Source organism: Hemiscyllium ocellatum, chromosome 12, assembly GCF_020745735.1.
Source record: "Hemiscyllium ocellatum isolate sHemOce1 chromosome 12, sHemOce1.pat.X.cur, whole genome shotgun sequence".
Taxonomy (NCBI): Eukaryota; Metazoa; Chordata; class Chondrichthyes; order Orectolobiformes; family Hemiscylliidae; genus Hemiscyllium; species Hemiscyllium ocellatum.
Window position 1 is genome coordinate 42991811 of NC_083412.1, and position 17468 is coordinate 43009278.

Sequence of the window (17468 nt, forward strand, 5' to 3'; positions counted from 1 at the left end):
TGAAAATAATTGCTTTCCAAATTAAAATATTGCTCTGGATATAAACACCGTATTACAATGCATTTAGCTATTTTTCCAAACTTTAAATTCATCAATGCCATTGCCTGACAAACCAGAAATCTCAATTGTAAGAGGTTAGCATTTTAAAAACTTTTGAAGGGTGTCAATTAATTTTTTCTAAAAATATCCTAATACTAACATAAAAGCAAAATACTGTAAATTCAAAATTAAAGCAATTTTTATGTCTTGATTTTGTAGGATATGGACATCGCTAGCTGGCCAGCATTTCTTGCCTGTCCCTGGTTATTGGCTGTGCCAGGTTGTCCTTGGAAATTTTGCAGCAATTAGTACATCTGAATGGCCTACTACGCCATTTCAAAAGGCAATTGAGAGTCAACCACATTGCTGTGGGTCTGGAGTCACATGTAGGACAGACCAGGTAAGGATTTCTTTCCCTGAAGGATATTCGTGAAACAGAGGAGTTTTTCTGACAATAATGTCATGGACATCACTAGATTCTTAATTCCAGATTTTGATTTTTTTAAAATTTAATTCAAATTCCAACATTTCCCCTGGCAGGATTCAAACCTGGGTTGCCAGAACATTACCCGAGTCTCCAGATTAATAGTCTAGCAATAATACCACTAGGCCATCGCTTTCCTTAACTGTTGAAACTGTAAACAAATCTGCCAGTAACTATGGCGAAAATCAAGATTAACATTTTGCATGTTCACTATAATGTTATTAACAATAATTTTTGATCACTGCTTGAGTTCTTTACTACAAACATTAGCATTCCCTTCACCTTCTGTTCCATGACATCTTTGTTCTTTCATTTCTCCCATCCTCTACAGCGTATCCCAGCTTTCCATTTTAGTCTGCCTCCCTGGCTCCAAAATGTTTCAACAGCATAAAACTCATCACACTTCCTAAAATAAAAAAAAACTGCGGATGCTGGAAATAAAAGAAAAACAAATTGCTGGAGAAACTCAGCAGTTCTGGCCGCATCTGTGGAGAGTTCTGAAGATGGGTCACCGGACCCAAAATATTTACTCTGCCTTCTCTCCACAGAGTTTCTCCAGCAATTTCCATTTTTATTTTACATTGTACTTTTCTTCAGTTCCAAAGAACCATCTTGGATTTGAAACATAATCTCCATTTCTCTTCACTGATCCTGCTAGCCTGTTGAGTTTTTCTGAAGAAGGGTTGTATCCAAAATATTTGACTTCTCAACCTCCTGATGCTGCCTGACTTGCTGTGTTCTTCCATCTCCTGCCTGTTTACTTTAAATTCCAGCATCTGCAGTTTTTTTTTGTCTCTGTTAAGTTTTTATAGCATCTTGTTTTTATGAGTCAAATACAAAATTAATTTAACTGAATTTCAACTGCAAAGATACACCCTGATTTCCTCTCATACTAATCATAAACCTCCTCAGGTACTAAATAAAACAAAAAGCTGATTTTTGCCAAAACTTATTTTACATTTCCATTGTTACTTTGATTAACATAGCTGCATCTTACATTCGTAAGAATCAACTAGCGTACAAGCACACATTTCTTAAGAAGCAACATGACATTTGCAATCTGATCACACTATAAATATCACTCTGTACTGAAGGTCAATGCTTTGCTGCAAATTTGTTTACAGCAACTGAAGCACAATATATAATACAAGCTAATATTGCATCCAGTGTTAGTGTTTACTTTGCATTTACTGATAAAGTTGGTAAAAAAAGAAAGCTAATAGAATAAGCAAATAGTTCAGAGAGTTGTATACTCAGTATGGGATGGTTATAATAAATGCTGTAAGACAATATCTTTATAAAATAGTTTTCTTCTGCCATAATGTGGAAATAAATAGTGCTTTGTCACGTTGACTCATACCATACCATGGAAATAAGTATCATTGTGTAATATGTAGCTTGTGAATATTTTAGAAGGCTATATACCAGCATGAGCATATACAACATTCATGATGACAACCACCTGATGAAGGAGCAGTGCTCCAAAAGCTAGTGCTTCCAATTAAACCTATTAGACTATAACCTGGTGTTGTGATTTTTAGCGTTCATCCAAATTGTGTGATTCCCTATTTCAGCATTATACATTTATAGTCATTTGGTCATACGGAACTGGAGTATTACCGAAAAACAAAAGACACATTGAAAGACTTTCACTTTACCACCATCAGGAATGCCAATTAGACAAGGACGATGATTGGCTACTGGTCAGACTGTACTTGGTTGAGGTAATGCATGGAAAATGCACCCGTTAGATGATGACTGGTAGTTAATTGCTAAGCTAAATTTAAACCAGGCAGTTTGACTCTGATTGGTTCATTCCTCTGAATGGCTGTCACCTTTTTTGAGCAGTTTAAGCAGACACACAATGTGTATGCTCGGCCTGCAATATATTGTCACTAACTTTTATAGATGCACCGCAAAAAGCATCCCATCCAGGTGCATAACGGCTTGGTATGGCAACTGCTCTGCCCAAGACCATAAGAAGATACAAAAGGTTGTGTGCACAGCCCAATCCATTGTGGGAAGCCAAATGTCTATCCACTTCTCGTTGCCACAGAAAAACTGCCAAAGACACCTCTCAACTTGGTAATACTCTTTTCCATCAGGCAGATGAGATAGAAGCTTGAACACACACATCAACAGGTTCAAGAATAGCTTCTTCCCTTCTTTTATTAGACTGCTGCACGGACCTCTCTAATTTCAAATCTAATGTTGACCTTGCTTTTGTGCACTTCCTATGCAGTCTTAATCTTGTGCCTCCCTCTTGATCTGTATGCCATTGTTTGCTATGATCTGCCTATACTGCTTGCAAAAGAAAACTTTTCATAGTATTGTCACCTATATGTAAGTACAAAGTCAAATATTGCATTAATATGTAGCTTCCACTACGCACTGTAGTAAATGCAACAAGGTTAGCTTGGTGGACCTCACTGAGAATGAGTTCCCTGATTGGACCAAATTAATAGCCCCAATCAGGGAACCCTGGCTGACAGATAAGAAAATAAGTTTTTCACTGTTTGATAAAAAAAACAGGAGTGTCAACATGACGTTCTGGCTTACTTGGTTAAAGTACTAGCTTGCTAAACAGTGAAATTTGGGGTTCAAATCCTAGCTGTGCCTACACATCAAAAAAAAGAAAAACAAGAAAAGAAGTTTTATTATTTCCACCACCAACTCTATTTTGATTTAATTCCTGCACTCCCCTTCACTGTTTGATCACACAGCATTGCCCTTTGATGTGAAGGGCACTGCTTGTCACTGGCCACTCGGGTGTTTCTTTTCTTCCTGGGGGTGGAAATTTGAATAAAGATTTGTGCACCTTGTGTCTTTCACTGTGTCTCATACCTGCACACACAAAAAAGAAGATTTTAAGCACTACCGCAATTAGGCAGTAGTGTGGGGGTAAAAAGAAAGAAAAAAAAGTGTCCAACTATTTGTTCTGTGGTGCTGTGGAGTCCATGCACCATGTATATATTGGGTATGGGCATTTGCACTCACTTTTTGATTTTCTTAAAAACCTCCTCCTCTGCTTTTGGTTGCACTTCAGAAAAAAAAGGAAAAAAAAGAGAAAAAAATTAGGCGGTAATGTGGGGTAAAGAAAGTCTTTTTTTAAAAACAGGAATAGAAGTGTCGGACAGCCTGTTCACTTAGAAAAAAAGTTTTGTATCGCTGGTAGACAGTAGTGTGGGGGAGGAGGGGAAGAATAGGAGTGTCTGACCTCTTGTTAACTCTTAAAGAAAAGTTTCAAACAACCTGTTCACACTGAGAGCTGGCTCTGAAGGAGTTGTATCAGTGGCAAGGACTCTCCATGTGTAAATACAGGGTAACTTGGTGACAGAATACTGGCCTCTATGGAGTGGCAAATGTGACCACGTCGAATCTTAAACTGCTGTCTTTGTAATATTTAGCTTAATCAGGATTACCTAACAAATACTGTCCAATTGTGGAATCAACTCGAAGAGTTTTGTGAGCTTGAGCCAGTTCAGTAGTCTTTAAATCAGAAACAGATATGATGTTGGATTCTGTGCCATTGGTATGGCCTTTCGCACCATTTCAAATACATTTAATCTCTTGTTAAGAATCAGAATTATTCTCTCAAGTTCTTGTAACTGTTATACAATACTATATCGTCTGAATCAAGTCAGCAAAACAAAAGTCTAGCTTTATAGACAAATATTAACTACAGAGTATTGTAACCATATGGATTAGCTTGATTCAGTTTACAGAAATTCTGCTCCATAATTAATAGATTTTGAGTTCAAATTCTCTTCTAGGGTTTGACCACATAATTTAGGGTAACACCTCAACAAGATACTGAGGAAGCGCTGCACGATTGATGATCTCTTAAATCAGACACGAGAGGTCACCTTATACTACTTAAAGCGGGAGGTTCAAATTCAACAGTTTCCCTCAACTAACACCATTCAAGTAGCAATTACTCATCTCAATTTCCATTTTCTGGACATTCTGGTGTGTAAGTTGGACAATTTTATTGGACCCAATTTTGCAGCAAGAAGAATGGCATTGATGCATGCCATGAAAAGATTCCGAGTCAAGGGTAAAAAAGAGCGTGTGTGATAATAGTAGTTAATACAGGCCTCCAAGTTACGGGATATAAATTAAGTAAAGATTTGCCATCAAATTAGAAGCATGAGTAGCTGCATTATTCCTTGAGTTTTTTATTATCTTCTTACTAAGTGGGACAAAAACAGAAGGTTGAAACGGGAACCAATTTCCTAAAACCAATAGGCATTCCTTCTGCATGCATATCAAGGATGGATACGAGTATCGGTGAAGGTAATGCTTAATCCAATATTGTGTAATATGAGCAGAGTTAAAGAATCATACAGCACAGAAACAGACCCCTCAGCCCAACCCTCCAGGTTGACAGGGTTTTCTAAACTGAATTAGTCCCATCTGCCTGCAATTGGCTCATATCCCTCTAAACCTTTCTTAGCCATGTACTGGTCTAAACTTCTTTTTAGTGTTGTAAGCGTACCCAGTGCTATCATTTCCTCTGGCAGCTTGTTCTATCTATGCACTACCATCAGATCCATTTTATAACTTTCTCCTCTCACCTTAAACCTATGCCCTCTAGATTATTTGATTTGATTTATTTATTGTCACTTGTATTTATTACGACTAGTGAAAAGTGTTGTTCATTGTTGCCAATCCATGGCACCAACGTAAAACACAGAATATACAGCCAGATAAATAAAACAATACAGTTCATCTTATATTCTTATCTCAATAAAGTTAGGTGGTCTTTGGAACAATTCCTACTTCTAGCTCAGCCATGGGCCTGAATCCGGGTTCCTACTCCCCAGTGCCTCAAGTTCCTGCTGCTAAACCAATGACACTGCTGTAATTGTACTTCACTGTGCTGCTGCCACTGGAACAGAGTTGCCACTTGCTGGCACCATCGCGATCTGCTGCCATGAGTTGACACTGGGCCGACCACACTGATGCAGGTGCCACAGAGTTCTGTATTGTAACCAAATTTACTGCCATCACTACATCATCATCAGGCTCCCAAGCCTAGCCATGCACCTGGAGCCTCGGCTCAGCCTGCAAATCTGGACTACAGGATTAAATCCGGGACCTGTTCCTTTCTCGCTGGAAGACCTTGGGCTGGATGGAGCAGTGTCCGCCTCATCCTGGCATTGCTAGCACCAGACACTATTTCTTTCAAAACTTATTTGGCCTTACCACTTCCTGTGCCCAGACCGTCAATTTCATCCACCATTCCACACAGTGCCCATTCTCACTGATGCTGCTGTATCCAAGGCAAAAAAGCAAGAAAAAAATACTTTAAAGAAAATAGAAAAAAAAAGTAAAAAAAGAAAAATCAGAAAAATGCAAAAAAGCAAAGCAGACGAAAGTGCACAAGCCTCGGGCTCAGTAGCCAGAATGCTGGAACTCTGCCGCCACCAACTTGCTATCTTGAATGATAGTTTTTGACTCCCCTAACCTGTTGAAAAGACCTTGTCTATTCACTTTATCTATGCCCCTCATAAGTTTATAAATTCCTGTCAGGTCACCCCTCAGCCTCCTATGCTCCAGGGATAAAGTCCCAGCTGCTCCTTATAACTGAAACCTTCCAGTCCCAGTGACATCCTTGCAAATCTTTTTGGCACCCTTTCCAGTTTAATAACAGTCTTACAATAGCAGTATTCCAAATGTGGCATTACCAATGTCTTGCAAAGCTGTAACATAACGTCTCTACTCCTATACTCAATCTCTGACTGATGCCAAATGCCTGCACCACTTGCTGTCTGCCTGTTATGTCACTTTCAAGGAACTATGTGCCTGCACCCTAGGTCTCCCTGTTTGGCAACATTCCCTACGGTCCTACCACGAACTGTACAAGTCCAGCTTTGACTTGTCTTACTAAAATGGAACATCTGGCATTTATACGAATTAAACTCCATTCCTGAGCCCACTGGCACAGTTGATCAAGATCCCGCTGTGCTCTTAGATAACCTTCTTCACTGTCCACAATACCACCAATTTTGGTGTCATCCACAAACCTACTAACCATTCCTCCTATATTCTTGAGCGGATTGTTTATATATAAATGATGAACAACAATGGACCCAACACCGATCCTTGCAGCACACTGCTGGTCATAGGCTTCCAGTCTAAAAAAAACCCTCTATCACCACCTTGTCTCCACAAGTCAAGCCAATTTTCTATCCGATTGGCTAGATCTCTCTTGATTCCATATGATCTAACCTTACTAACTAGACTATGATGCAGAACCTTGTTGAAGGTTTTGTTAAAGTTCATGCAGACATCTATTGTTCTGCCTTCATCTATCTTCTTGATCACCTCTTCAAAAAGCTCAATCAAATCTGTGAGACACAATTTCCCATACACATAGCTATGCTGACTATCCCTAATCAGCTCTATCCTGTCTCTCAGAATACCCTCCACCAACTTACTGATGTTAGGCTCACTGGTCGGTAGTTCCCTTGCTTTTCATTGCAGCCTCTTAAATAATGGCACAACATTAGCCACCCTCCACTGTTCTGGCACATCACTCCTGGCTGTTGATGATACAAATATCTCCATTAGGGGCCGTGTAATGTCTTTCCTAGCTTTCCACAATGTCCTGTGTTACACTTGATCAGATCCTGAGTATTTATCAACCTTTACTCATTTTAAGACCTCTAGCACCTCCTCTTCTATAATGTGGACTCTTCACTTCGCCTATTTCCTAGCTTCCATGTCTTTCTCCAGAGTAAATACTGACCAAAAATATTCATTTAGGATCTCACCCATCTCCTGTGGTTCCACACTACACAGCCTCAATGATCTTTAAGGGGCCATATTTTCTCTCTAGTTTCTCTTTTGCCTGTAATACGCTTGTATAATCTCTTTGGATTCTCTTTACCCTATCTGCCAAAGCAATCTCATGTCTCATTTTGCACTTCCAATTTCCTCTTAAGTGTAATCCTATGATCCTTAAGTGATTCACTTGATCTCAGCTGTCTATTTCTCTTGTATAACTCCTTTTTCTTGACCAGAATCTCAATATCTCCAGTCATCCAGTGCTCCCTGCTCCTGCCAGCCTTGTCCTTCACACTAACAGGAATATGCTGGCTTTTGAAAGCTTCCCACTTTCCATACATTCATTTACTTGCAAACAGCCTTTTCCAATCAACTTTTGAAAATTCTTGTTTAATATCATCAAAATTGGCCTCATCCCAAAGAACTTTTACTTGTGGAGCAGACCTTTTCTATTCCATAACCATTTTAAAACTAACATACTGGTCTGAAAATCTTCCTCCATTAACACCTCAGTATTAGTGAAGTGACAACAATGCAATAAGACTTCAAAAAAAACTCAGTAAAGAACCAGAAAACAACAATGGATTAGGACAGATATTAAAAGATGCAAGTGAGCTAGGTGAGGTATAAAAAGAAAAAAAAGTACAGAAGTAAAAGTCAGCACATGAAATAAGCATCCTTACAGAGAGAGAAAACAGTTTACATTTCAGATCTATAGTATTTTTTTCTTCAGAAGCACTTGGCAACAGGATTGATACTATTAAAAAGAGAGATTGCAAAAGTACATTCCATGAAAAAATAAATTGCTAATATTGGTTAAATCCCATGGGATAAAGAGGTTGACTTTCCATGAGACTTTGATCACAACGCACACAGTTAACTATGGGTACAAACTCTCATCACAGCACCCTGACGTTGATGTTTTAAATTAATACATTTTAAATTGAATATTGTATTTTTGGAAAACAACCATCCATTAATTTAAATGAATAATAAACATGAGTTTTGTGGTGAGCAGAATACATATACAAAAGGGTTTGTTTGTTATAAAAGTAGAGCTAAAGGTCGATTCAATTCAACTTAATTCTGTATTTGCAGATAGTAATTTGAAATTTATTGCCCCAACTTTCTCAGCAGTTAAGAATTCTGAAATAATTCAATCTACGTGCCGGTCATCAATTTTTGACTGATAGTCTGCCAATTCAAAATACTATCATAGGCTATTAATGGATCAGGCAAGAGGCCAGAAAGCAACAAACTTAATTTGGATCACTTGACTTCCGTCCTTCCCTCCAGCCTGAGGGATGATGAGGGGTTGGGGGAGGAGGCAAGAATGTTTCTTTATAAGGAAAATCATTTGTCACAAAGTAAATATCTTCTCACCTTGCGAGAGACTTTTTTTTGACAGAAAAGAGTACTAGATTCCAAGAATTAGGTTTGTTTCTGACCTTCAATAATCTAAAGTTGGAACTTTTTTTTATTACATTTACTAGATTTTGGGCATTGCTGGTTAGGCCAGCATTTATTGTCCATCAGGCAGTTAAGAATCAACACACTGCCATGGGTCTGGAGTCACATACAGGCCAGACAAGGTAAGGACGGCAGTTTTCTTCCCTAAAAGTCATTAGTGAACCAGACAGCATTTTCCGACAATTAGCAATGGACTCGTAGTCATTAATTACAGATTTTTGTTGACTTCAAACTCCATCACCAGTTGTTGCAAAATGTGAACCCAAAACATTACCTGGGGCACAAGGATAAAAACCAAGCAATAAAACCACTAGGCCAGTTAGCTCCTCTTATCCATATTTAAAAGGGCTACTTGTTTACTTCACTATGTATATGAAAATCTTAGTTTCTCACCATGCTTCACTATAAATGGTGACAATGGACTGTGAACCAATAGTTTCTCCTTTTTCTTTCCACAAAAAAAACCTGGCTAAAATGCTCCTTCAGATTTTTCCCTTCCTGATGGAATGATACAATATCAAATGCACTTCACCAGTTTACTGTAAAAAAAAGGCAATTAAAATATTCACACGGAATAGTGTAACACAAATCAACGCAGTAGTTTAGGAATTTTTGCACACCAATATGTCCTAAACTACTGCATTAAATTGTAAATGTTACACTATTTAGGAATTATACAATACTTTCTGATACTGAAACAAACCATTCAGATCTATTCCATTTGAATGCTCCATATGACCCTTCAACTACCTCAATGTATTCCACTTGATTGACCTTTCCATCTATTTCTCTTTTTCATACTTACCTAGCTTCCCTTACACACAATGATTATTGGACAGGATATAAACTTTGCCGCAAATTCCAATTTTCCCCACATTACAAGTAAATAAAACTGAGTTTGGTAATTTTTGTTTAAAAGGCTACCTTATTTACATATTCCCTAAGTTAAGATTCCTCTCTAATTAGAAATCTCTCTTCTACATCATTGCTGGAACAGAAGGTTTTCCAGTTATTAGACAGAAAACCTAACATTCAGATATACATAAATGATTTGGGTGAGAGCATAAGAGGTATAATTAGTAAGTTTGCAGATAACACCAAAATTGGAGGTGTAGTGGACAGCAAAGAGGATTACCTCAGATTACAACAGGATCTTGACCAGATGGGCCACTGGGCTGATAAGTGGCAGATGGAGTTTAATTCAGATAAATGCAAGGTGCTGCATTTTGGAAAAGCAAATCTTAGCAGGACGTACATACTTAATGGTAAGGTCCTAGGAAGTATTGCTAAACAAAGAGACCTTGGAAAGCAGGTTCACAGCTCCTTGAAAGTGGAGTCGCAGATAGATAAGATAGTGAAGACGACGTTTGGTATGCTTTCCTTTATTGGTCAGAGTATTGAGTACAGGAGTGGGAGGTCATGTTGCTGCTGCACAGGACATTGGTTAGGCCACTGTTGGAATATTGCGTGCAATTCTGGTCTCTTTCCTATCGGAAAGATATTGTGAAACTTGAAAGTGCTCAGAAAAGATTTATAAGGACGTTGCCAGGGTTGGAGGAGTTGAGCTATAGGGAGAGGCTGGGGCTGTTTTCCCTGGAGCGTCGGAGGTTGAGGGGTGACCTTATAGAGGTTTACAAAATTATGAGGGGCATGGATAGGATAAATAGGCAAAACGTGTTTTCCCTGGGGTTGGGGAGTCCAGAACTAGAGGGCATAGGTTTAGGGTGAGAGGAGAAAGATATAAAAGAGACCTAACGGGCAACTTTTTCACGCAGAGGGTGGTACGTGTATGGAATGAGCTGCCAGAGGATGTGGTAGAGGCTGGTACAGTTACAACATTTAAGAGTCATTTGGATCTGTATATGAATAGGAAGGGTTTGGAGGGATATGGGCTGGGTGCTGGCAGGTGGGACTAGATTGGGTTGGGATATTTGGTCAGCATGGACGGGTTGGACCGAAGGGTCTGTTTCCATGATGTACATCTCTATGACTCAATGGAGCATAAACAATGCATTGACCAGTCAGAACGAATGATCAATTCTCTTTTGTAAATGTCATGTAATAATGAAAATGCCCCTTCATTTTAAACAACTCTCAGTCTTCCCAATTCCAGAAATAATATAAAAGAGTACCAGTTTGATCAGTCTTTCTTGATAGACGGACACTTTCAATTCTGGTGTCCTACTTATAAATCTGTTCTGCACTTCCTCCAATGCATCTCCATTCTACTTAAAATACATACATAAAACTCAGTCCGTACTTTAAGTATGGCCAAATCTGAATGTATATTAATTTATTCTCTGCTTTCAAATCCTATTTTTAAATAAATTCTAAAACGTAACTTTTATTGCATTATTTATTCCTTTGTTCACCAGTGTTGATACTTCTAATCAGTTATGGACATGCTTTCCTAGATCTCATCAATTTAGACTAACTTTCCAAGAAATAGTTGGTTTCTTTGTATCTCCTACCAAAATCATTACCACGGTTATTGATATTAAAATTTATTTGCCATTTTGGAATGCACTGAATGTTTTTTGGCATCTTTGATTTTGTAACACCTTCCTTTATATTAAGTATTAACAACCATAAATTCTGATACTCTATTTCAAATGTTAGGTAGGATGTTCTGGAACAGCTGTGAATTACTACATTCAAAAGTGTAGAATCTTAAATAAACCGCAACTGAAACAGAAAATTAACTTACAAATCCGTCACTTTTTTAAAAAAAAATAACTCATGGGATGTGAGTGTTGCTGGCTGGGCCAGCAGTTATTGCCGATCTTTAGCATAGCTTGATTAGAGAGTCAATATGGCTTTGAGAGGGGCAGGTCATGCCTCACAACCCTTACTGAATTCTTTGAGGATGTAACAAAACACATTGAAAAAGATAGAGCAGTGGATGTGGGGTATATGGATTTTAGCAATGCATTTGATAAAGTTCCCCATGGTCGGCTCATTCAGAAAGTAAGGAGACATAGGATACAGGGAAATTTGGCTGTCTGTATATGGAATTGGCTGGCCCATAAAAGACAGAGGGTGGTAGTAGATGGAAAGCATTCAGTCTGGGGCTCGGTGACCAGTGGTGTTCTGCAGGGATCTGTTCAGGGAGCTCTGCTCTTTGTGATTTTTATAAATAACGTGGATGAGAAAGTGGAAGGATAGGTTAGTATGTTTGCCGATGGCACGAAGGTCGGTGGAGTTGTGGGTAGTGGGGAGGGCTGTTGGAGGTTGCAACAGGACATTGACAGGATGCAGAGCTGGGCTGAGGAGTGGTAGATGGAGTTCAACCTGGAAAAGTGTCAAGTGATTCATTTTGGAAAATCCAATTTGAATGCAGATTATAGGGTAAAGTCAAGAGTCTTGCCAGAGTGGAGGAACAGAGGGATCTTGGGGTCCACATCCATAGATCTCTCAAAGTTGCCACCCAAACTGATAGGGTCGTTAAGGCAGCATATGGTGTGTTGGCTTTCATTAGCTGGGGAATGTAGCTTAAGAGCCTCAAAATTATGCTGCAGATCTATAAAGCCGTTGTGAGACAACACTTGGAATATTATGTTCAGTTCTGGCTGCCTCATTATGGGAAAGATAAGGAAGCTTTAGGAGGGTGTAGGGCAGATGTACCTTTATGAAGAAAGGTTGAGGGAGCTAGGGCTTTTCTCAACAGAATGAAGAAGGCTGAAAAGTAACTTGATAGAGATGTACAAGATGATGAGAGGCATAGAGTGGTTAGCCAGAGACGTTTTCCCAGGGTGGAAATTGCTATCATGAGGGGGCATAACTTAAAGTAATTGGAGGAAGACCTATGGGAGATGTCAGAAGTAGGTTCTTTACACACAGTGGTGGGTGCATAGAATGCATTGTCAGCAGTAATAGGAGAGTCAGATACATTTGGGACATTTAAGCCAGTCTTGGATCGGCACATGGATGATAGTGAAATGAAGGATATGTTGGTTACTTTAATTTTAGAGTAGGATAAAAGTTGGCACAACATCGAGGGCCAAAGAGCCTGTACTGTGGTACTGTTCTGTGTTCAGTTGCCCTTGAGAAGGTAATGGTGAGCTGCCTTCTTGAGTTGCTCCAGTCCATGAGCTACAGGTAGACCCACAATGCCATTAGGGAAGTATTTCCAGGATTTTAATCCAACAACATTAAGGGAACAGTGATACATTTCTAAGGCTTGGTGGTGAGTGGCTTGGAGGGGAACTTGTGGGTTGCAGTGTTCCCATGTACCTGCTTATGTTATTTATTCTCAAACATCCACAAATTATCACGTTACACATGACTATGTAAGAAAACAAAAACTGGCTTGCTTCCCTATATGCAACAATTGCAATGTCACCCAAAAAAGTATCGTGCACTATTTCAGTGCTAACACTCTTGACTTTGGGACAGAAGGTCACAGGTTCAATGCCCACTGTACAATTTGTGTATAATCTGATCTAACACAGCTGTTCAGTACTGAAGGAGTGCTGTACTGTCAGAGTCTGCTGTTTGCTTCTTAGGTGGCTATAAAGGATCTAATAGCACCAAAGAAATTGTTGAGCTTTCACTTGAAAACCTTGCCAATAACTCATCCTCAATCAACAACTGAGGAACAGGTTAACTGATGGGCAAATCCAAGGAACAAGTTAAATTCTCTGCAAGCATATGACATTGATCTGTACACTTACATTCCAAATTTCACATATTTTGGATTCTATTATTTAGTCTAATCATTTTATAAACAAACATATATAAAAATGGGTTCCTGATGAAGAGCTTATGCGCAAAACATCAATTCTCCTGCTCCTCCGATGTTGCCTGATTGGCCATACTTTTCCAGCACCACAATCTGGACTCTATACAGTGCATATGGTTCCTGCCAAGTTACCAAATCATCCCTGAGCACTAAGAGGTCTATTTGTGATTTTCAGCTGACATTCAAAAACTGTCTAGCTCAAATACACTGCTGCCATGTTTCTTGACAGTACAGATTCTAACTTTTCAAATCCTAACCAAAGTGGGTAAAAGGGAAAAATGTTTTTTCCTTTTGTTTTTGTGTGTAATATTAGGTGATTATCACAGTTTAATACCTAAATATTGCTGATGATAAGTATCCCTTATTCATATCTTGCTGAAAGATACTTTGCCATATTTTACCCATCCATTTTGAGCTATAAGTCCTGCAATGTTTGTTCCTAAACCAAAACATTATCTTTGAACTGTTTCAAGGATCTACCTTTGATCCCTTCCTTTTACTTCAATGTCCAATGTTGTGATACTTCTCTACGGCTTTAGTGAACAATGATTTTTCATCAGTTCAGATATATTCTTTGGCCCTGACCACTACCTCTACACTCGTCCCAGTTTCAGTTCATCTCAGCTAGTCTCAGATTGAAGCAGATTGTTCACAGCATCAACATCTTACATTACATTAGACTCTTGCTCCTAGCCATCATAATGACAACCTACTTTAACAGGTCTAACTAACTACCTCTGCTTTTATGTCAGCCCATTTGCTGCAAAGGAGGAGATAAACCAGATTAAAATGTATGACCTCATTCTAAACTGAAAATGGCAATATGCAAACTGGAGAACAATTTACTGTCTAATACAAATTAGATGGTTCATGTTAAGATCTTCTGGACTAGTCCCCATCATCTTTCTACATAAAGTAGTGCAGGCAACAGCATAAGATCAGGGCACAAAATCTGAAAAAGTTGAAATCTGAAATAAAGATAATGCTCAACAGGTTTGGTAGCATGTATTCAGAGAGATAAGTATAAAGTTTTGATGAAATAATCTTCAACCCTTCATAACTTTAAATACCTCTATTAAATCTCCTCATCCTTCTGTGCATTAAGTAGAAATTTGGTTTCTTCCATCTACCCATCCAAGTATAATCCCTCATCACTACAACTGTTGTAAAACTGTTTTTTTAGTCTCTCCTTTAATCTGTCACTGGACCAGGATTTGCTCCTAATCAAGAGTACAGTTGATCAAAGTTCACTTATTCCAAAACAATACCAACCATATCGTACAGTTTAAGATTAAGAGAACATTGATAAGTTAGTAATGCATTTGTACTATTCATAAGCAATTACTATCTGTCCAGATGGTAGGATTTAGTGCAATTTATCTCAAAGATCATGATTCCTGGCACACACCTGAAGAATTAGCATTCGTCATACAATCATAAAGATGTACAGTGGGGAAACAGACCCTTTTGTACAACTCATTGATGCCAACCAGATATCTTAAATTAATCTAGTTCTATTTGCCAATATTTGGCCCATGTGCCTCTAAACCCTTCCAATTCAGATACACTTCCAGATACATTTTAAATTTTGTAAATGTGCCAGCCTCTATCATTTACTCTGGCAATTCATTCCATACATGCACTAACCTCTGCATGGAAAAGTGCCCCTTAAGTCCTTCTTAAATCTTTCCCCTTAAGTCTATGCCTTCTGGTTTTGGACCCCATTACCTTGGGGGAAAAAAACCTTGTCTATTCACCCTATCCATGCCCCTCATGATTTTATAAAGTTCTATAAAGGTCATCACGCAGCCTGGACGCTACAGGGAAAATCGCCCCAGCCTCTCCCAACAGTTCAAACCCTCCAACCCTAGCAACATCCTTATAACTCTTTTATCCACCCTTTCAAGTTTCACAACATCCTTCCTATAGCAGGGAGACCAGAACTGAACGCACTATAGATTTCAGATCGAAACTGACTTAAAAGTATAAAGAAACTAGTTTCTGTTCCACATGCCAAATGTTTCACCAAAATTAATCAGCTTCCTTTCAAAAGGCTCGTGACATTCATGATCTGTGGTTGAAGGAAACGATTCCATACTATGAGCCCAATCCTCATATTTTATGTCACTGCCTTGGATCTCCATTCCCAACGTTTCTCTTTTGTTTAAAACAAGCTTGTTTCCCCTTGTGGACGTGCATGGAAACTTTTATCACTTTGCAAGTTTTCAGCAAACGTACGAACGTAACACATTCAATTCACCTGCTTCAGCTCTGAGCATTGCACTTGTTGGGTCACGTTTCAGTCGCTGAGCTGCAGCCATTCCGAGATCAGCAACAGCATCAGCCCCCGGACAATAAACATCACAGCCTCGTCCATCACATTAGTGATGGAAAAACAACCTCTGGACTTATTCAATACACCGATATATTCTTCCCCCCCTTCCCCGCTCACAATATCCCTCCATAAACTGACTCACCAAAATCCAGGAACTGTTTTATGGACAGAGGAGAAGGGGAAAACCGAGAGTAATATTCGACCTGCTTCGGAATGGGGTTTTTCATCAAAAAGCCGAATAGTCGCATGATGCTCCCTGAATCCGTCAGGCGTACTGCTTATTAAAGAACGGGGGGCGATTTGGGTTTTAACCAAGCAATGCTTTGGCAGCCGATCATTGGCAGTTTGTGTACGCGCGCGACACTGAGCGCTGTTGAAGGCAGCCGGAGCCCCTCCGCCTCCGGCAGTGTGTCCCCGCGCCGGCCCTTCTCTGTCCGCCTCGCTTCCTGATCACCTCCTCCCGTCACACACTCCTCTCTCGCGCGTCCGCATTGTCGATGCTTTTTCCCCCAAAGCCCCGCCCCCTCCCCCAGCTCCGGATGCTCACGAGCGGCGCCCGTTAGTGTTTGAAAAAAGCCGGATCGTGACAGCTTGATGGGCAGTAAGCACTCGGTCTCAGTAATATCATTGATCGTCACCCGAATGGTTTTATTTTATTTCCCGTTGATGGTGAGAAGTATGTTTATGAAGGGAATGGGTGTTATGGTGGGCTGGGGGTGGGGGAAGGTGCCAGCCAGGGCGGCGATGCCGAGGAGGAGCTGTGACTGGTCTTTCGGGAACGTTCACAAATGCACGTTGCTGGGGTGGGCCTGACAAGGGCGTCAGTGAGACCAGGAAACGTGAACCAGAAGTTCTCCCCATGAGCGAAATGTCGCCTTCCCAGGTCAGGATGGCGACCGGGAGGGGAGCCGAAGGGAAGTTCCTTCAATGTCCCTTCCCCCCACCCCCCGGCAGCTGAAACAAGAACATGGTTAGAGGTTTTCAGAGATCAGTCATTGAAAGTTGAGTTCCTCAGAGCATCCGGGGCTGACTACCTAAAGCTGTGTCGTCAATTACTTTTCCTGTCGTCTCGGGCTGTTCACGTGTATTTTCCTCCTCCCCAAAATGTACTTTATTCGTAAAATTTGTAAAAAAGTTCGTTTCCATGGCAATTCAAATTCTGAGTCACTTTCATCTTGGTATGCGTGTTACTGCATTTACAATTACTGAATATTTACCATACACACATCTTGAGTATACAACCCGAGCAAATTTCAGTTTGCAATCCCTTAGGTGTATTCGGGCTGAAGAGCCTTAGTGGCTTTTGCCCATGTGTGCCTTGCAGTAGTCCTCAGTATGTAGCCATGGATCTTGGAATGTGGCAGTTGGCACTGATGAAGGGCTTTTGCCCGAAACGTCGATTTTACTGCTCCTCGGTTGCTGCCTGAACTGCTGTGCTTTTCCAGCACCACTAATCCACAACAGGACTGTTGGCCAACTCATTGCGCTGGAAGGCCGGCAAGTTTTAGGTAGATCAAAGGGGTATTTTTCACCAAATTGATAGTCCTTAACTCACAGTTTATGATGTAGATTGTGCTGGTGAATAAAAGAATATTTGGGAAGATTAT

At 39.9% G+C, this 17468-nt stretch overlaps 1 protein-coding gene across 1 annotated transcript in view; it reads right to left on the reverse strand.

Annotated features, from left to right (window-relative positions):
* The window catches only part of pdk3a (pyruvate dehydrogenase kinase, isozyme 3a), a 61061-nt gene extending 44733 nt beyond the window's left edge, over positions 1-16328 (reverse strand). The window contains exon 1 of the mRNA XM_060833524.1: positions 16004-16328. Within this exon, the coding sequence (XP_060689507.1) occupies positions 16004-16109 (106 nt within the window). The 5' untranslated portion in view covers positions 16110-16328. The remainder of the gene's footprint in view (positions 1-16003) is intronic.
* Positions 16329-17468: the final 1140 nt, after the last annotated feature.